This window comes from Scyliorhinus canicula, chromosome 13 (genome assembly GCF_902713615.1).
Source record: "Scyliorhinus canicula chromosome 13, sScyCan1.1, whole genome shotgun sequence".
Taxonomy (NCBI): domain Eukaryota; kingdom Metazoa; phylum Chordata; class Chondrichthyes; order Carcharhiniformes; family Scyliorhinidae; genus Scyliorhinus; species Scyliorhinus canicula.
In genome coordinates, this window is record NC_052158.1 from 45053501 (window position 1) to 45074187 (window position 20687).

At 45.0% G+C, this 20687-nt stretch overlaps 2 protein-coding genes across 7 annotated transcripts in view; one reads left to right on the forward strand and one right to left on the reverse strand.

The window, feature by feature from the left end:
• Positions 1–20687, forward strand: part of LOC119976643 (zinc finger protein 721-like) — a 999221-nt gene that overhangs the window by 700041 nt on the left and 278493 nt on the right. The window lies entirely within an intron of this gene.
• Positions 508–19422, reverse strand: LOC119976699 (zinc finger protein 664-like). 6 transcript variants are annotated; one of them, XM_038817411.1, is made up of 2 exons: positions 17040–19419; positions 508–1052 (listed from the first exon to the last, which is right to left on the reverse strand). In XM_038817411.1, the coding sequence occupies exons 1-2, from the start codon at positions 17652–17654 to the stop codon at positions 1047–1049; spliced, it is 621 nt and encodes a 206-aa protein (XP_038673339.1). In that variant the 5' UTR covers positions 17655–19419; the 3' UTR covers positions 508–1046. The 6 variants fall into 6 exon arrangements, 5 of the variants coding, with proteins under 5 accessions (XP_038673339.1, XP_038673338.1, XP_038673337.1 ...); XR_005462964.1 differs by lacking the exon at positions 508–1052 and adding an exon at positions 7093–9269 and having other exon boundaries at positions 15705–19067; XM_038817410.1 differs by lacking the exon at positions 508–1052 and adding an exon at positions 7093–9269.

Here is a 20687-nt window from a genome sequence, read left to right on the forward strand (position 1 = left end):
CGAGTCACAGTCTCACTCCGAGTGACAGAGTCAATCTCCCAGTCAATTATTGCCCCAGTCACAGTGTCAGTCACCGAGACACAGTTGCTCCCGCCAATGACTGAGTCATCCCTAGAGTCAAGGCGAGACACCCCATCTCCTGTGTACCCACACTTCTTTACCTCCTCCCTTCTCTGTCTTATCTCTATTGTGTATTGTGGAGTCTTGTGTGCAGTTTTGATGTCCTTATCTGAGGAAGGATGTTCTTGCTATGCAGCAAAGGTTTAACAGGCTAATTCCTGGGATGGGGGGGGGATGTCATATGAGGAGAGACTAAATTGGTTAGGATTATATTCATTGGATGTTTAGGAGAGTGATTTTTTAAAATTTTGATTTGATTTATTGTCACATGTACCGAAGTACAGTGAAAAGTATTTTTCTGCGGCCGAGAGAATAGTACGTACAAAAAGAATAATCAACAGAGAACATTGACAAATGGAACGTTGACAGTGATTGGTTATAGTACGGAACAAGGGGCCAAACAAATCAAATACATGAGCAAGAGCAGCATAGGGTGTCGAGAATAGTGTTCTTACAGGGAACAGATCAGTCCGAGGGAGAGTCGTTGAGGAGTCTTGTAGCTGTGGGGAAGAAGCAGATCCTATATCTGGATATGCTGGTCTTCAGACTTCTGTACCCTCTGCCTGATGGGTCTGGAAGGGGCAATGCCTGGTGGGTGGGATCTCCGATAATGCTGTCTGCCTTCCTGAGGCATCGGGAGGTGTAGACAGAATCAATGTGGGGGTGGCAAGCTTGTGTGATGCATTGGGCTGAGTTCACCACACTGCAGTTTCTTGCGATCTTGGACCGAGCAGTTGCCATACCAGGCTGTGATGCAGCCGGATCGGATGCTCTCAATCGCACTTCTGTAGAAGTTTGTGAGAGTCGATGCAGTCTTGCCAAATTTCTTTAGCTTCCGTGGGAAGTAGAGATGTTCGGCTTTCTTGACCGTTGCATCAATGTGAGTGGACCAAGACAGACTGTTGGTGATGGTGACCCCCAGGAACTTAAAGCTATAAAAAAAATTAGAGTACACAATTATTTTCTTTTCCAATTAAGGGGCAATTTAGCGTGGCCAATCCACCTAACCGGCACATCTTTGGGTTGTGGGGGTGAAACCCATGCAGACACGGGGAGAATGAAAATTCCACACGGTCAGTGACCCAGGGCCGGGATTTGAACCCGGGTCCTCAGTGCTGTAGTCCCAGTGCTAACCACTGTGCCACATGCCGCCCTCCAGGAACTTAAAGCTGTCGACCATCTCCACTTCGGGGTCATTGATGCAGACGGGAGTGTGTGTCGTGCTCCGCTTCCTGAAGTCGATGATCAGTTCCTTGGTCTTTTCGACATTTAGGGAGAGGTTGTTTTCGGTACACCATGCAACCAAGTGATTTATCTCCCTTCTGTAGTTTGATTCATCATTGTTTGAGATACAGCCCACCACAGTCGCATCATCCACAAACTTATAGATTGATCTGGAGTTAAATCTTGCCACAGTCATGTGTATAGGGAGTACAGTTGAGGACTGAGCACACATCCTTGCGGGGCCCCGGTGTTGAGGACTATCGTGGAGGAGGTGCTGTTGCCTACCCTGACCTATTGCGGTCTGTTGGTGAGGAAGTCAAGGATCCAGCTGCACAGGGAGGGGTCAAGTCCAAGATTGCAGAGTTTTGTTATTAGTCTTGTCGGGATAATGGTGTTGAAGGCGGAGCTATAGTCTGTGGACAGCAGTTTATAGTCTTAATGAAAGGGGATTTATATAAAATTACAAAATTCTCACAGGATTTGGCAGGGTAGATTCAGAAAGAATATTTCCAGTGGTGGGGGAGTCCAGAGCGAGAGGTCATAGTTTTTTAAAATAATCTTTATTGTCACAAGTAGGCTTACGTTAACACTGCAATGAAGTTAATGTGAAAAGCCCCTCGTCGCCACATTCCGACGCCTGTTTGGGTACACAGAGGGAGAATTCAAAATGTCCAAAATACTTAACAGCACATCTTTCGGGACTTGTGGGAGGAAACCGGAGCACCAGGAGGAAACCCACGCAGACATGGGGAGAACGTGCAGACTCCACACAGACAGTGACCCAAGCCGGGAATCGAACCTGGGACCTTGGCACTGTGAAGCAACAGTTCTAACACCATGCTACCTTGCCGCCCCTGTTGAGGATAAGGGTACACCTTTTCAGAGTGAGGTGAATCTGTGGAATTCACTCCCACAGAAAGTAGTTGAGGCCAAAACATTGTATAATTTCAAGGAATTAAATATCCCTCTTGGGGATAAAGGGATCAACGGATGTGGGGGAAGGCGGGATCAGAGTATTGAACTTGATAATCAGCCCTCATAATCACAATGAATGGCGGGGCAGGATCGAGGAGCTGAATGGCCGCCTCCTGCTTCAAGTTTCTATGTATGTATGTGTTCATATCCCTCCGGTAACCCATCCCTTGTGCCCTCTCTCTCCTGTGCATTCTCCCTCCCCTGTATCTCTCCTGAGCATGTGTTGATCCCAACACTGCGCACAATAATAATAATCTTTATTATTGTCACAAGTAGACTTACATTAACACTGCAATGTTAATGGGTCTGCCTTTTTAATAATATTTTTTGAAAATTTAGAATATCCAATTTTTTTCCCCCCCAATTAAGGGGCAATTTAGCATGGCCAATTCACCTATCCTGCACATCTTTTTGGGTTGTGGGGGTGAGACCTATGAAGACAGAGGGAGAATGTGCAAACTCCACACGGACAGTGACCCTGGGCCGGGATCGAACCCGGGTCCTCATGACCATGAGGCAGCAGTGTGTGCCACCGTATCGCCCCTGGGTCTTCCTCTTCTGAGCTGTCATCAAACACATCCAGAGCTACACATCCCACACTGATGTTGTCAGTTTGAAAGCCTCCGAGGATGAAGAATGCTATTCCCACACTAGAAATCTCTCTCAAACATCCACCAGAGGGAACTGAGACAGTAGCTGTAATAAGAGAGATTTTATTCAGTTGGGACAATCTTAAGTTGAAATTCCCACCTGCTTAAAGTCTCCTCCGTTTCACAGGTCGATTTCCTAAGCTTCAGGAAACACGTTACTCCAGAAGTATTTGGAGGAATTTGAATTTTAAAAATGCTCCACATGTTGTATAAAATGGTTATTGCATCAAACCTTTATTTACGAATGATGATATCAGAGGTCACATGGGATCTACGGTGCACAAAATGAATTATCCAAACATTCCCCATTTTGTTTACAACATATTCCATACACATTGTGGAGATAGTGGCGCCCTGGACTTGTCACTGGATTAGCAATCCAGTGACCCAGGACAATACCCCAGGGACCCACCAGGGCAGACTGTGAAATTGGAATTAAATGTCCAATGATGACCATGGAAACCATTGTTGATTATTGTGAAAACCCATCTGGTTCATCAGGGCCCTTCAGGGAAGGAAATCTGCTATCCTTACCTGGTCTGGCCTACATGTGACTCCAGACCCACAGTAATGTGGTTGACTTTTAAATGCCCTCTGACATGGCAAAGCACTCAGTTCAAGGCCCAGCCAGCGATGCCCACATTCCCCAAATGAATAAATAAAAATATAATCCAGAAAATAAATTATCACACTTGTACAAAAAACGTTTTGTCCTTTCTAGACTGTTCCAATTTTGTCTGTTTCGACACATTGCACATGTAATCTTTAAAATGTTCAGGTCTTCACTTCTAAATGATATCTCTGCAAATGAAGTTAACATCCTTTGTAAACAAAAATAAAAACAATTTATTGCGGATGCTGGAATCTGAAACAAAAGAAAATACTGGACAATCTCAGCAGGTCTGACAGCATCTTTGGAGAGAGAAGGGAGCTAACGTTTTGAGTCTGGATGACACGGTCAAAGATTTGACAAAGAGTCATCCAGACTTGAAACATTAGCTCCCTTCTCTCTCTTTTGTAAATTCTTTGAAGAAGATAGAAGCGGTTTGAGAAAGATGCTTTGAAGTGGTTTGTGGTCAGACTCAACCATCACTTTATCTCTCTCAAATAGGTACTGGTTGAAATGTTCACAAACAAAGCCAATATCCAGGCACTCTTTCTCAACCTGTGCATCGCATCATTCAGTTTGTGTTCATTCTCTGGATACAAATACAACTGGATGTCCTTGCTGCATTAGGGTTGCAGCAAGTCCTGTTTCACTGACATCTCACTGCAGAGTATCTTCATCATTGACACCATAGTACCTCAGTGCTGGCGTTGTCATCACTAGTTGTTTGATGTGAGTGAAAGCTGCTTCCTGTTCTGTGTCCCATTCACTCTCTGACAACAAATTGGCAAGAACTTGGTGAGGCAGTCCCGTGCGAGTTCACTGATGTTCGAGGAGGTCCAATAATTGTGAAGACTTTATTATTGAACTTACACCAATATCTCACATCCCAGATGTCAAAAATGTTTGAATGCAAACCTCACAATTGAATGTGTGCAGATGCTCTGGCGGAAGAGAGGCAGTGGCGTACAGGAGAGACCGTGGCATTGTCATTAGACGAACAATCCAGAGACCCGGGTAATATTCGGAGGACCCGGGTTTCGGGAATCCCATCATGGCCAACGGTGAGGAGGAGTTTATAGAATGTATCCGCGATAGTTTCCTAGAACAGTATGTAATGGAACCTACGAGGGAACAAGCGGTCCTAGATCTTGTCCTGTGTAATGAGACAGGATTAATTCATGATCTCATAGTTAGGGATCCTCTCGGAAGGAGCGATCACAATATGGTGGAATTTAAAATACAGATGGAGGGTGAGAAAGTAAAATCAAATACTAGTGTTTTTTGTTTAAACAAAGGAGATTACAAGGGGATGAGAGAAGAACTAGCTAAGGTAGACTGGGAGTTAAGACTTTATGGTGGAACAGTTGAGGAACAGTGGAGAACCTTCCAAGCGATTTTTCACAGTGCTCAGCAAAGGTTTATACCAACAAAAAGGAAGGACGGAAGAAAGAGGGAAAATCGACCGTGGATATCTAAGGAAATAAGGGAGAGTATCAAATTGAAGGAAAAAGCATATAAAGTGGCAAAGATTGCTGGGAGATTAGAGGACTGGGAAATCTTTAGGGGGCAACAGAAAGCTACTAAAAAAGCTATAAAGAAGAGTAAGATAGAGTATGAGAGTAAACTTGCTCAGAATATAAAAACAGACAGTAAAAGTTTTTACAAATATATAAGACAAAAAAGAGTGGCTAAGGTAAATATTGGTCCTTTAGAGGATGAGAAGGGAGTTTAATAATGGGAAATGAGGAAATGGCTGAGGAACTGAACAGGTTTTTTGGGTCGGTCTTCACAGTGGAAGACACAAATAACATGCCAGTGACTGATAGAAATTAGGCTATGACAGGTGAGGACCTTGAGACGATTGTTATCACTAAGGAGGGAGTGATGGGCAAGCTAATGGGGCTAAAGGTAGACAAGTCTCCTGGCCCTGATGGAATGCATCCCAGAGTGCTAAAAGAGATGGCTAGGGAAATTGCAGATGCACTAGTGATAATTTACCGAAATTCACTAGACTCTGGGGTGGTCCCGGTGGATTGGAAATTAGCAAACGTGACGCCACTGTTTAAAAAAGGAGGTAGGCAGAAAGCAGGAAATTATAGGCCAGTGAGTTTAACTTCGGTAATAGGGAAGATGCTGGAATCTATCATCAAGGAAGAAATTGCGAGGCATCTGGATAGAAAATGTCCCATTGGGCAGACGCAGCATGGGTTCGTAAAAGGCAGGTCGTGCCTAACTAATTTAGTGGAATTTTTTGAGGACATTACCAGTGCAGTAGATAACGGGGAGCCGATGGATGTGGTATATCTGGATTTCCAGAAAGCCTTTGACAAGGTGCCACACAAAAGGTTGCTGCATAAGATAAAGATGCATGGCATTAAGGGTAAAGTAGTAGCATGGATAGAGGATTGGTTAATTAATAGAAAGCAAAGAGTTGGGATAAATGGGTGTTTCTCTGGTTGGCAATCAGTAGCTAGTGGTGTCCCTCAGGGATCCGTGTTGGGCCCACAATTGTTCACAATTTACATTGATGATTTGGAGTTGGGGACCAAGGGCAATGTGTCCAAGTTTGCAGATGACACTAAGATGAGTGGTAAAGCGAAAAGTGCAGAGGATACTGGAAGTCTGCAGAGGGATTTGGATAGGTTAAGTGAATGGGCTCGGGTCTGGCAGATGGAATACAATGTTGACAAATGTGAGGTTATCCATTTTGGTAGGAATAACAGCAAACGGGATTATTATTTAAACGATAAAATATTAAAGCATGCCGCTGTTCAGAGAGACTTGGGTGTGCTAGTGCATGAGTCACAGAAGGTTGGTTTACAAGTGCAACAGGTGATTAAGAAGGCAAATGGAATTTTGTCCTTCATTGCTAGAGGGATGGAGTTTAAGACTAGGGAGGTTATGTTGCAATTGTATAAGGTGTTAGTGCGGCCACACCTGGAGTATTGTGTTCAGTTTTGGTCTCCTTACTTGAGAAAGGACGTACTGGCGCTGGAGGGTGTGCAGAGGAGATTCGCTAGGTTAATCCCAGAGCTGAAGGGGTTGGATTATGAGGAGAGGTTGAGTAGACTGGGACTGTACTCATTGGAATTTAGAAGGATGAGGGGGGATCTTATAGAAACATTTAAAATTATGAAGGGAATAGATAGGATAGATGCGGGCAGGTTGTTTCCACTGGCGGGTGACAGCAGAACTAGGGGGCATAGCCTCAAAATAAGGGGAAGTAGATTTAGAACTGAGTTTAGGAGGAACTTCTTCACCCAAAGGGTTGTGAATCTATGGAATTCCTTGCCCAGTGAAGCAGTTGAGGCTCCTTCATTACATGTTTTTAAGGTAAAGATAGATAGTTTTTTGAAGAATAAAGGGATTAAGGGTTATGGTGTTCGGGCCGGAAAGTGGAGCTGAGTCCACAAAAAATCAGCCATGATCTCATTGAATGGCGGAGCAGGCTCGAGGGGCCAGATGGCCTACTCCTGCTCCTAGTTCTTATGTTCTTATGTTCTTTAACGGTGAAATTTCAAATCGATAAGTACCTGGAATTAGCAATTCTAATGATGACCATGAAACCATTGTTGAAGTCGTAAAAAACAATCTGGTTCACTAATGTCTTTTAGGAATGAAATCTGTCATCCTCATCTGGTCTGGCCTACATGTGACTCAGTCTGGTTAACTCTGAATTGCTCCCTCAAGGGCAATTAGAGATGGGTAATAAATGCTGGCTCAGCCAGCGATGCTTACGTCCCATGTAAGAATAAAAAATAGATGACTAGGAATGGTTTGTTGTATTCATCAGATCAGGACCAGGAGCGTTGAAAATTTTATGAAGGCTTTGTTGGGTACTTCCATGTGAATGGGCTGGTGTGAACGGAGGGTTCGCGACTGAGAGAATGATTTGTCACACAACTCGTAAGGGAATAGTTTCTCCCTTCTGAGAGTGGCTCGTTGTAGGCGGAGGCCCGCTGGCCGTAAGAGCAATTTGTCACAAACCTACATGTGGTCTCTCCCCAGTGTGAATACGTTGGTCCGTGCAAAGGTGCGATGACTCGGAGAAGGATTGTCATGCACATCTCACACAGAAATGGTTTCTCCCGCGTGAATGCGTTGGTGTGAGCAGAGCTCTGATGATCATGAGAATCATCTGTTGCACACCTCACTTGTGAATGGTTTCTCCCTGTGTGAATGCATTGGTGTGTACAGAGATGCAATGATGTTGAGAATGATTTGTCTCACACATCACGCTTGATTGGTTTCTTCTTTGTGTGAATGCGCTGGTGTACATGGAAAAATGATGACCCTGAGAAGGATGTGTCATGCACATCGCACGTGAATGGTTTCTCCCGTGTGAATGCGTCGGTGTCTGCAGAACTCTGATGATTCCGTGAATGATTTGTCGCACACGTCACATGTGAATGCGATGGTGGACTCGGAGGTCTGTTCATCGTGAAAATGATTTGTCACAAACCTCACACATGAACGGTTTCTCCCCAGTGTGAATGCGTACCGAACGGTGTCCGTAGAGCACTGATGAATCTGAGAAAGATTTGTTGCACAGCTTGCATGTGAACGGTCTCTCCCATGTGTGAATGCGCTGGTGGTCATGGAGGCTTGATGACCGCGAGAATGATTTATCACATACCTCACATCTGAACGGTCCCTCCCCGGTGTGAATGCTTTGTTGTGCACAAAGGTTTGTTAATTGTGTGAATGATTTGTCACACACCTTGCACATGAATGCTTATTCCCCAGTGTGAATACGTTGGTGTACATGGACGTTCTGACGCCATGAGAAGGATTTATTACACACCACACATGTGAACGGTTTCTCCCCTGTGTGGACTGCCTAATGGAGCAGATGACTCAGGGAATGATTTGTTCCGCACCTTACACTTGAACTTTTTATCCTCTGTGTGACTGCGTTGGTGTGTGTGGAGTTTTGCTGACTGCACAAATGATTTGTCGCAGACCTTAGCGGTGAATGTTTTCTCTCTGATGCAAATATATTGCTGTTCACACAGGATCGATGATTGCGAGAATGATTTGTCACAGACCTCACATGTGAATGGTTTCTCCCGTGTGATTGCACTGGTGTGTGAAGAGGTTCAAAGAGTCACAGAATGATTTGTTGCACATTTCATATGTGAATGGTTTCTCTCCTGTATGAATGGTCTGGTGTCTCTGGAGATTGGAGGAATTGGCTAAAGTCGCCTCACACACCGTACATCTGAAAGGTTTCTCCCCCGTGTCAATCCTCTGATGTTTCAGAAGGCTAGGAAATGTCGCAAAAGCTTCAATAGACACCTCACACATGAATTGCTGCTCTTCCATGTGGCTGCCCTTGCTTACCATTGGTTCTTAATTACCGAAGCTCTTACTTGGAGTCCAATCAAACTCCTTCAAAGCCTCACGCTGATTGACTGATCGATCGTCCACAATCGAACCTTGGGAAAGGTTGCTTCGGATGGAAGGTTCCACACCACTGTCCTGTTTCAGATCTGATAAGATGGCAAAGCTACCCTGACCCGGCCGATTTCCAGATGATGGTTTCACTGTCCAATCATCTGTATTGAGCAATACTGAGAAGGGACTGGATATCTTCCCATAGTTGTGCAGTTGTTCCATGGGTGATGTTTAGGATCTCTCTGCAGTGTCTATCCTCTCTGCATTTTCCGGTGTAGTACGGCGCAATTCTTCTGTAAAACAGGAAAAGGAAACATGATGTCCTCCAACTCCCTCTCCTCTTTGCTGAAGGGACTGACTCCTCAGTTAGAGACTGTTCCACAGTGAGTGCCAGTCTGCCAGTCCTCAGTGGGAATCAGATAAAAGTCCTTTCACTTTCCTCACTTGACTATCACACACCCTCTGTTTCCAACAGGGATACTGATCAGGAGCAGACAATGTGGCTAGTTTCTTTCCCCCAGCCAGACCTTCATCTTCCCAGGCACTGTGAGGGTAACGGAAGTCAGTCGGGCAGAGTGTAAAATGGGCAATCAATTCACTGCAAGCTTGTGTCGTGCTGGCAAAGAGCAGTTTTACCCTTCGAGTGTGTGTTTAATTCAATGGACATTTTGAAATTTCTCCCCTTTCCCCTCCAAATTATTTGAAGAAAACACACTGGGCAGGAAGTGCTAGAAGTTGAGGAAAATATTTCTTCAATGTAGCTGTTTGAAGGGTTCTGGTTTATCCTGGGAAATTAGATACACTGCACTCACTCAGACTGCACATCCCAAATTCAGCTCTCACACACACCACTGGGCAAAACTATCAAATTGAAGCCCAGGTTGCTAGGAAAGGCCGAGGCCGTCAGGTAAAATCTTTAAAACATTAAGATATTTCAATAAATGTGTCTCTGCCCCTCCGAGATAATGAAATCTCATATTCAGCAATGACCCATCAACAAAACTCAGCCTGTAAATCAGAAGGGAAATGCTTCCAATAAACACACTCAATATTCAACACACAGCCAATTAAACAGGTCAACACAAAGCACCGAGTAAATATGTCTCTCAGATGGATCTTCATTCACAGCATAAAGATCATTGCCGGGAGGCGCATTACTGTCTCACAGTGCCTAGGACTTAATCCGGGCCCAGTCACTGTCCGTGTGGAGTTTGAACATTCTCCCTATGTCTGCATGTCTCACCCCCAGAACCAAAAAAAATGCAGAGTAGGTGGATTGACCACGTTAAATTGCCTCTTAATTGTAAAAAAAAAGAACTGGGTACTTTATAGAAATAAAAAATAAGGGGGATTTCCACACCTGATTTCCCACAGGATAGTCAGACTGCCTGAACATTAGTGTGGACATTGTGCAATGTAATGATTGTAAATTCTGCTCCTTCACTCACCATCTCCTGAATTGGTTTTCGGTCCCTACTGGAAGTGAATTAGGAAGGGGAAGAGGAGAGAATGGGCAGAGTGTGTGGGCTCTCTCCGTCTCTCACAGCCAATCCAAATATTTCTGCAGTAACAGGAGTTTCCTGAAGTTTGGAAACTGACCGGGGAAACGGAGGTGACTTTGAGCAGCAGATCAGAAGGGGATTTAAACTTGTCATTGTCCGATCTGAATAAAACCTCACTTATTGCAGCTGCTGTCTCAGTTCCCCTTGGTAAATGTTTGACACAGATTTCTAGTGTGCGAACAGCATTCTTCATCCCCAGAGGCTTCCAAACTGACAACATCAACGTGGGAGGTGTAGCCTTGGATGTGTTTGACAGCAGATCAGAAGAGGAATTATTACAGCAGTGGGTGCCACCACCTGTCAGCTCCACTCCAAGCCACTCACCATCCTGGCTGGGAAATATATCACTGTTCCTTCACTGTCCCTGGGTCATAATCCTGGAATTCCCACAACACATTAGGTGTATCTACACCATGTGAACTCGTAACAGTTCAAGAAGACAGCTTCACCACCTTCTCCCTTTGGACTGTGGGAAGAAACCGCAGCACCCGAAGGAAACCCACGCAGACACGGGGATGAAGTGCACGCTCTACACAGACAGTCATCTGAGGCCGGAATTGAACCTGGGACCCTGGAGCTGTGAGGCAGCAGTGATAACCACTGTGCCAGCATGCCACCCACATGATCTTTCTCCCAATCTATTGTACCTCACCCTATCTGCAGATCTTTCTATTAATTTCTCCCTCATCTACTTATCTGGCTTCCCATCAAATATATCAAAACCATTTGCCTCAACCATTTCCTATGGGGGCATGTTCCACATTCTAATCATTCTCTTGGGAAAGATGTTTCTCCTGAATTTTTCATTGAATTTATACTTGACCATCTTTACTTCTGGACCCCATTTTTGGAGTCACCCACACAAGTGGCAACATCTTCTCTCCATTTACCCCCAAATTCTTAATTTTATAATTCATAATTTTAAAGATAGCTACGACGTTCCCCCTCAGCTTTCTCTTTTCTCGGGAAAAGAGTGTCAGCCTGTTTCAATCTTTCCTGATAGTTACAATCACTCGATTCTCAATAACATCCTTATCAATGTTTTTTTGCACCTTCTCCAGTTCCTTTCTGTCCTTTTTCAATATGTTGATCTGAACTGTGCACAGTCCTCCAAATCTGGTTCGAGACAAGTTCAATGTCACTTCAGGGGCAGCACAGTGGTTAGCACTGTTGTCTCAGCACCAACGACCGGGTTCGATCCCGGCCCCGGGTCACTCTCCATGTGGAGTTTGCACATTCTCCCCATGTCTGTGTGGGCCTCACCCCCGCAACCCAAAAAGGTATGCAGGGTAGGTAATTGGCCATCCTAAATTGCCCCTTAATTGGAAAAATAAGAATTGGGTACTTTAAATTTTAAAGCAAGTTCAACATCGTTCTCTGCTTTTCAATTCTATTCCTCCAAAAATGGACCCCAGTGTTATTGTTGAGCTGCCTTGTTACTTTTATTGATTGATGAATCTGTCGTTTTGTCCTTGCACAACTTGTGAATATGACCTTTGGTCCACCCTAACCTCTCCAATTGAAATAATTTGTCCACGTGAAGCCACGAAGATAAACTATTGTTATTTTCAAAGCTCTATCAAATCAGCCAATAGTCTCCACTTCCCTAAAGTGGACACAGCCAGCTCTTGGAATCCAATGGGGCAAAATACTGAGAATATTGGAAATGTGACAGAGATTCAGAAAATGCTGGAAATGCTCAGGTCAGGAAACATCTGTGGAGAGAGAAGCAACCTCTCTGCAGCCTTTGACATGCCCGACCACACTGTCCTCCTGCAACTCTTCTGTGTTGTCCAGTCAATGGGGTTGTTCTGACTTGTGGCACTTTTCCCTCTTCAGTTGTATGCAGAGAATCTGCTGCAATGGTGAATCTTCCCACCGCCATCGCTCTGGTTCCTCCCAAGGGTCAATCTCTGCTTTTCAATTCAATTTAGCTGCTCGGGCTCGCGCTTCCTCACATTCCAACTCCCGAATGCTGGGCGCCAACCGCCGCTGCGCCTGTTCTTTGTTGTGAATTTGATGAAAATGTGGAAAATGAGGAGAATTTTTTAAAAATTTGAAAAAGAAATTTAAAATACTGCCTGAGCTGCTTCCAGATTCTCAGGCAGGAGAGAACGGAAGTGAGGCAGTTACTAAAACATCCAAACTAGAGCCCCAACAAGAACTCGCCTCTATTTGCCCCCAAACAGAACTCGGGTCACTAAGCCATCCCAGTACTTTCTCAATTTAGCTGCCCGATGATAAAATTACAAATTGGGCAAAGCTGACTGTCCATCCCTCTGGAGAAATACCCTGGGGATCCTTGGGGTCTTAACCGCCCAAATGAAAGAGGACACTAATTTGTTAACTCTGACAAAAAGGTTTTGGGAGAAAAGTGAAAAACATTGAAAAAGATTAAAAACCTCGGGACCATGCCCACCATGGACAGGGGGAAGTTATCCAATTTCTGCAAGTCAGATTTGACCCCATTCACCAGACTAGCACAGTTTAATTTATGGAGCAAGGCCCAATCGTGGACCACCCGATTCATAGAATCAAAAGTTCCTACCGTGCAGAAGGCCATTCAGCCCATTGAGTCTGCACCGACACCCTACCTAGGCCCAATCCCCCGCCCTATTCCTGCAACCCCACCCTAAGGGGCAATTTAGCATGGCCAATCCACCTAATCTGCAAACCAGAGTACCTGGAGGAAACCCACACAGACATTGGGAGAATGTGCAAATCCACACAGACAATTACCCGAGGTTGGAATCGAACCCGGGTCTCTGGTGCTGTGAGGCAGCAATGAACATAATAACTAGGAGCAGGAGTAGGCCATCTGACCCCTTGAGCCTGCTTCGCCATTCAATAAGATCATGGCTGATGTTTTTGTGGACTCCACTTACCCGTCCGCTCACTGTAACCCGTAATTCCTTTACTGTTCAAAATTCTATCTTTCTTTGCCGTAAAAACATTCAATGAGGGTAGTCCCAACTGCTTCACTGGGCAGGGAATTCCATAAATTTATAACCCTTTGGATGAAGAAGTTCCTCCTCAACTCAGTCCTAAATCTGCTCCCCCTTATTTTGAGGCTATGCCCCCTAGTTCTAGTTTCAGCCGCCAGTGGAAACAACCTCCCTGCTTCTATCTTAACTATTCCCTTCATAATGTTATATGTTTCTATCAGAGCCCACCTCATTCTTCTAAATTCCAATGAGTTTAGTCTCAGTCTACTCAGTCTCTCCTCATAAACCAATCCTCTCAACTCCGAAATCAACCTTGTGAATCTCCCTGCACTCCCTCCAGTGTCAGTACATCCTTTCTCAAGTAAGGAGACCAAAACTGTACACAGTACTCCAGGTGACCTCACCAGCACCCTATACAGCTGCAACATAACAACCGTTTTTAAACTCCATCCCTCTAGCAATGAAGGACAAAATTCGATTTTCCTTTTTAATTACCTGCTGCAGCTGCAAGCCAACTTTTTGTGATTCATGCACAAGGACACCCAGGTCCCTCTGCACAGCTGCATACTGCAATATTTTACCATTTAAATAATCGTCCATTTTGCTGTTTTTCCTACCAAAATGGATGACCTCACATTTACCAACATTTACTCTGTGTGATAATTATTGAGTTAAAGTCTGAGAGTTACCTATTGAGTTAAAGTCTGTGGGATACTTACAATTTAAAGTACCCAATTCTTTTATTTTCGAATTAAGGGGTAATTTAGCATGGCCATCTACCCTGCACATCTTTGGATTGTGGGGGTGAGACCTATGCAGACACAGGGAGAATATGCAGACATGGGGGAATATGAAAACTCCACACGGACAGTGACCCGGAGCTGGGATCGAACCCGAGTCCTTGGTGCCGTGAGGCAGCAGTGCTAACCACTGCAGCACCTTGCCGCCCTATCTGTGTGATTTGTTTGATGTAAAGTCTGTGTGACAATAATTAACTGCATAAGAGTCTGTGTAACACATTTGATCCGAATAAAGTAAACTTGATTCAAGAATACCTGTGTAAGTAGTTTGTGTCATGTCAGTTTTGACCCTCATCTAGGAGGGGCAACATTTTACTGTCGGCTCCTATTCACTGTGTTTCAGTGAATAGGAATGCAGCATGCTGACAAAAGAAGTCGTTTGGTTTCAGTTTAAAAAAATGAATTTATTGTGAGCTATAAATCTTTTCATAAGATTGATAAAACAGCAGACAGACAACAACACAATATTCTGCTTACGCAAAACTTAGGATCAACTAAAATAACAAAGCATTTGAAATAACCCAAGATCTTTCCCAGAACATGAAATGAATCTTGGAAGAGTGAAAGATGAACATATCGCACTGTTATTACATTGAGGTATGATGGGCTGAGGGAACTGAGGTCTGTAGAGACTCACCCCCACTCCCTCATCATACTCAGGATAGTTATCCACCCAGACAGGAGAGTACAAACATTACTCGTGGTATTAGTCAAACAGCCATCACCTGAAGAGGATTCTTTTTAAAAATAAATTTAGAGTGCCCAATTCATTTTTTCCGATTATGGGGCAATTTAGCATGTTCAATCCACCTACCCTGTACATCTTTGGGTTGTGGGGGCGAAACCCACGCAAACTCAGGGAGAATGTGCAAACTCCACACAGTGACCCAGGGCCGGGATCGAACCTGGGACCTTGGCACTGTGAGACTGCAGTGTTACCACTGCACCACTGTACTGCCCTCCCACTGATGAGGATCTGCCTATAATTCACATCACCAACTCAAGCAGGGTCTGAGTTTGCCCCATAACCACTCCTGAGAGCTGGCTCACTTTACTAACACACACACTCACATCAGGGGAAACTCTCTCAGAATATTACAGACAGATGTTGCTTTATAATCCTGTGTTTTAACCTGGCTCCCAATTTTGATGGTGAGATATGACACTGAACTTTAGTGCCACAGGATGGAGTTCATTCCCATCATACTAACCTACCAACGATTAGAGATTCAATGGTCATGTGGGTCAATGGATCAATTAGTTTCCATTCCTGGAACCCCCCCCCCCGGTAATTGAGAGGCTTTTCTAATTCCCAACTCTCTGCCATTTGACCCTCCATTCACCAGAATGGTTCTGTAGCCCTCAATCTGGTTTAGACACTCCCACATAACCAGCTTCTACACTCTTGTTTCCAAAATTACCTTTACTCTCTTCCTTCTTGGTCAATTTTCCTGCTTCTCAAGTCCAAAGGGTGAAGATCTGAGTGTATCTCGTACACAATTGGTTTAGCCATCCATCGTCATATCTGACTGGACCACATCAAGCACTTATGGTCTTGCTCTTCTCTGTCAAAACTGCTGGTTTTTCCAGGACCAACCTGAAAAGAAAAGATAACCCACAACTTCTGCTCCCCAAAACCAACTGTGGCCTTGTGGAAATTCTGCTCCACCTGTAGAGCTCTGTTTACACCCTATCTGGAAAACTGAGTCCAGTTCTGGGCACTGCACCTCAGGAAGGATATATGGTCCTTGGAGGGAGTGAAGTGTTGATTCACCAGAATGTTCCTGGGGTTAAAAGTGTGAAATTATGGGGACAGGTTGTACAGACTGAGCTGGCATTGCCTTGAATTTCAAAAATTATAGGGTAATTTAATTGAGGTGTTTAAGATGATTAAACAAGTTGACAGCGTAGTTAGAGAGGAACTATTTCTCTGGTGGGCGAGTCCAGAATAAGGGGACACAACATTGAAATTAGAGCTCGGCTGTTTGGGGGTGATGTCAGCAAACACTTGTTCACAAAAAGGGGACTGGAAATCTGGAACTCTCTCCCCACAAAAATCTGTTGATGTTGGAGGTAAATTGAACATTTCAAAACTGAGATTGTTGGGCTTATTGTTACTCAAGGGAATTAAGGGTTACAGAGCCAAGACAGGAAGATAAGAGTTAAGATTCAGATCAGCCATGATCTAATTGAATGGTGTAACGGGCTCAAGGGATTACCCCAGGTTCGACATTAAATTCCTCTCAATTGCCCTCTGCACTCTCATCTCCAACAATTGGTCAGTGTCAACCTCTTCAACCTTCAGCTGAGCTTCCAACCCCATACCCACTTCACCATAAAGATCACCCATTTCCCCCTCTAACATTGCCCATTTCCACCCATGCCTGCATTTGTCCATCTGCTGTTGAAATCCTCATCCATGCTGACTGAGTGAAGTCTCACACTGAAATATACTTTCCTCAGTGTGGATGTGACATAAGCATTGCTGACTGTAAGGCTCAGTGACACATTTAATTTGTTTTCCCTGATGTGAGAATGTGATGGTGATCCAACATGTCCCATAACTGTTAAAGTCCTTATCACACACCTCACATGTGAATGTTACCTTCTCCCTTGTGAATGCGCCGGTGCTTCAACAGGCCTGGTAATTGTGCAAAGCCCTTATTACACACCTCACACTTGAACGGCTTCTCCCCTGTGTGAATGCGCCGGTGACTCACCAGGCCTGGTAATTGTGCAAAACTCTTATTACACACCTCACACTTGAATGGCTTCTCCCCTGTGTGAAGCCGTTGGTGTTCACGGAGGTTCGATGACTGGGAGAATGATTTCTTACACACTTCACACTTGAATGGTTTCTCCCCGGTGTGAGTGCGTTGATGTTCACGGAGAGTTGATGACTGGGAGAATGATTTATTGCACTTTTCACAGGTGAATGGTTTCTCCCCAGTGTGAATACGTCGGTGTTGTGCGAGCGCTGATGAACGTGTGAAGGCTCGGTCACATAACTCACATCTGAAGGGATTCTCCCCTGTGTGAACACTCTGGTGTATCAAGAACTCTGTTGATGTTGGGAAAGCTTTATCACAAAACGCACACTTGAAGGGTTTCTTCCCTGTGTGGATTCTCTGGTGGACCTGGAGGTTCGATAACTGTGTGAAAGCTTTCTCACACACGTCACAGCGGTACGGCTTCTCCCCTGTGTGAATTCGTTTGTGTCTATGGAGTTGGGATGACTGTGAGAATGATTTGTTGCAAACTTCACAAGTAAATGGTTTCTCTCCAGTGTGAGTGAGTTGGTGGATACGAAAGTGGGATGAATATGTGAATGATCTGTCACAGAACTCACACTTCAACAGTTTGTCTTCCATGTGGCTGTCCCTGTGGTTACAGCTAGTATAACTGAGCCTGTGGAACTGTCCTCACACACCTCACTCTTGAACAGCCTCTCACCTGTAGGAATGAATCAGTGGTTAATGAGGCTCGATGAATGATTGAAACTCTCACCACAGTTGGGAGCCCTCTCACACTTCTTCTTTGAAAAGGTTGCTTCTGATGGAAGGTTCCACACACCACTGGCCAGTTTCAGATTTGATGATATGTTAAAGCTCCCTTGACATGACCGATTCCTGAAGGACGGTTTCACTGTCCAACCTCCTTTGTGTAGAGCAATGCTGTGAAGGGACTAGATGTCTTCCCACAGTTGTGCAGAGGTTCCTTAGTCAGGATCTATCTGTGGTGCCTATCCTCTCTGTATTCTCTGGTGCAGTACGGTGCAATCCTTCTGTGAAACAGGAAAAGGAAACAGAAACATGATTTCCTCCAACTCCCTTTCCTCCTTTGCTAAAGGGCTTGACTCCTCAGTTAGACACTGTTCCACAGTGAATATCAGTCTGCTATTCCCCTGTGTGGGGAATCAGATAAAAGTCCTTTCTTTTTCCTCAGTTGAATGTCACACACCCTCTGTTTCCAGCACGGACAGTGATCAGGAGCAAACAAGGCGGCTACTTTCTTTCCTCCATCCAGACCCTCAGCTTCACTGTCACTGTGAGGACAATTGGAAAGACAGTCGGACGGAGTGTAAAATGGGCTATCAATTCACTTGACCAGTTTTGCCCTCCGAGTATGTGTTAAATATAAAAACACTCAGCAGATATGTTAATTCAATGGAGATCTTACAACATTTCCCTCTAATTTTCCCAAATTATTTGAAGAAAACACACTGGGCAGCAAGTACTGGAAGCTGAGGAAAACATTGCTTCAGTGGAGCTGATTGAAGGGTTCTGGGTTATGCTGGGAAATTAGATACACTGCACTCAGTCAGACTGCACGTCCCAAATTCAGCTCACAACATAGCACTGGGCAAAACTATCAAATCCAAGCCCAGGCTTTTGGGAAATGCCGAGGCCTTCAGGCAAAATCTTTAAAGAAGACATTAAAATACATTTCAATAAATATGTCTCTGTCTCGAACAGATAATTACACCTCACCTTCTCATATTCAGCAATGACCCATCAACAAAACTCAGCCTGTAAATCAGAAGGGAAATGTTTCCAATAAACACTCAATATCCAACACACAGCCAATCAAACAGCGCCGTTCTCTGATTGACGGCTCTCACAGCCACTCAGAGACAGAGGATACAGTCGTCCCGGCAGCAATACACATGTCAATCATTCTGCGCAGCCACATTACCCATGCAGCAAGTGGCGCCGGAGTATGCGCAGTGAGGAGCGACAGTATGGAATCAGGGGAGAGCCTGACCGCCGTGCCTGATGGGAGTTGTAGTTCTACCGCGCGCAGCGACGGTTGGCGCCCAGTGATCGGGAGTTGGAATGTGAGGAAGCGCGAATCGAATTGAAAAGCAGAGATTGACCCTTGGGAGGAACCAAAGCGATGGCGGTGAGAAGATTCACCATTGCAGCAGATTCTCTGCATACAACTGAAGAGAAAAAAGTGACACAAGTTATAGCAGTCGCACTGACTGGACAACACAAAAGAGTTGCAGGAGGAGGAATTGGATAGTGCAGTCGGGGATGTCAAAGGCTACAGAGAGGTTGCTTCTCTCTCCACAGATGTTAACTGACCTGATAATTTCCAACATTTTCTGAATCTCTCTCACATTTCCAGCACTCACAGTATTTTGCCCCATTGGATTCCAAGAGCTGGCTGTGTCCACTTTAGGGAAGTGGAGACTATGGGCTGATTTGATGGAACTTTGAAAATAACAAGTTTGTCTTCATGGCTTCATGTGGACAATTTATTTCAATTGGAGAGGTTAGGGAGGACAAAAAGTCATATTTACAAGTTGCGCAAGGGCAGAATTACAGATTCACCAATCATTAAAAGTACCAAGGACAAGGACATTTTGTTAAAAAATCAACCATTAACATTGCTCTGAGATCTAGGCAAGGGGCCACAAGGAAGCGATATTGGATTGGAACAAAAAGATTAAATAAGAATTACTTGACTACACACACTACCACCCCGAAGGGTCTCCCAGGATTTTTATGTTCCAGGGCTGCCCTGATTAAGGGTTTGCACCGCCCCACCCCCTCCCCCCACATCAAGGAAGATTGTATTCAGGTGAGGCCATGGGGAACGTAATGGACCAAAGCCTGTGCCAGCCGGTTGGGTTATAACCCCCCGCCCCAGTTATAACCCAACTGGAGCTGGAGGGGCCTGATCCTAAGTCTGTTTTGCCTGGGCTGCCATTAAGGCATCCGCTGTGTCAGATCTGGAGGTGTGTAACGCACTGGAGAGTGGCACTGCCTCACTGGGACCAGGGACTGCCACTGAATCCGCGGTGAATTTGGTAGGCTGTTTCTCCACGTCAGACTCCAGGTCCGAGGAATCGGCTTCCTGCCTCTCCAGGTCATGGGGTATGCACACGTCAGGAGATGATAACGGTTGCTGTGTCAGAAGAGGCGCAGCTGGCCTTGAAACCTCCGGGCAACTTTCGAGTACCTCCTGGGCACAGCCTTGGTGGTATTCCACATGCCTGTTTGATTCTTTCCCCTGTGCTTGTACCGCATATGAGATTTGTCATCACAATCCACGGGACCCATAAAGCACTTTCAGCGAAACTACGTACATGGACCGTATTGCCAACGGCGAATTCCCGGACGGGACTGGTTCATCTTGAGTTGGGGTGTTCCTGCCTGCTGCAGACATTTCTGCCAATATTAGGTACATGAGGCTCAATTTAGTGTTCAGCCGTCGGCCCATTCACAGTTCGGAAGGCGCTACCTCAGTGGTGGCCTTGTAATAAATGGCGTGGTCCTGGAATAAAACAAAAAACAGGCCAAAATGGTCTCGGTGAACAAGGGGTCTGCTTCCTCTTGAAAGTTTGTACTGCCCGCTCAGGCAGCTCATGTCAAGTTTTGTGAAAGTGCGTCTGTCAA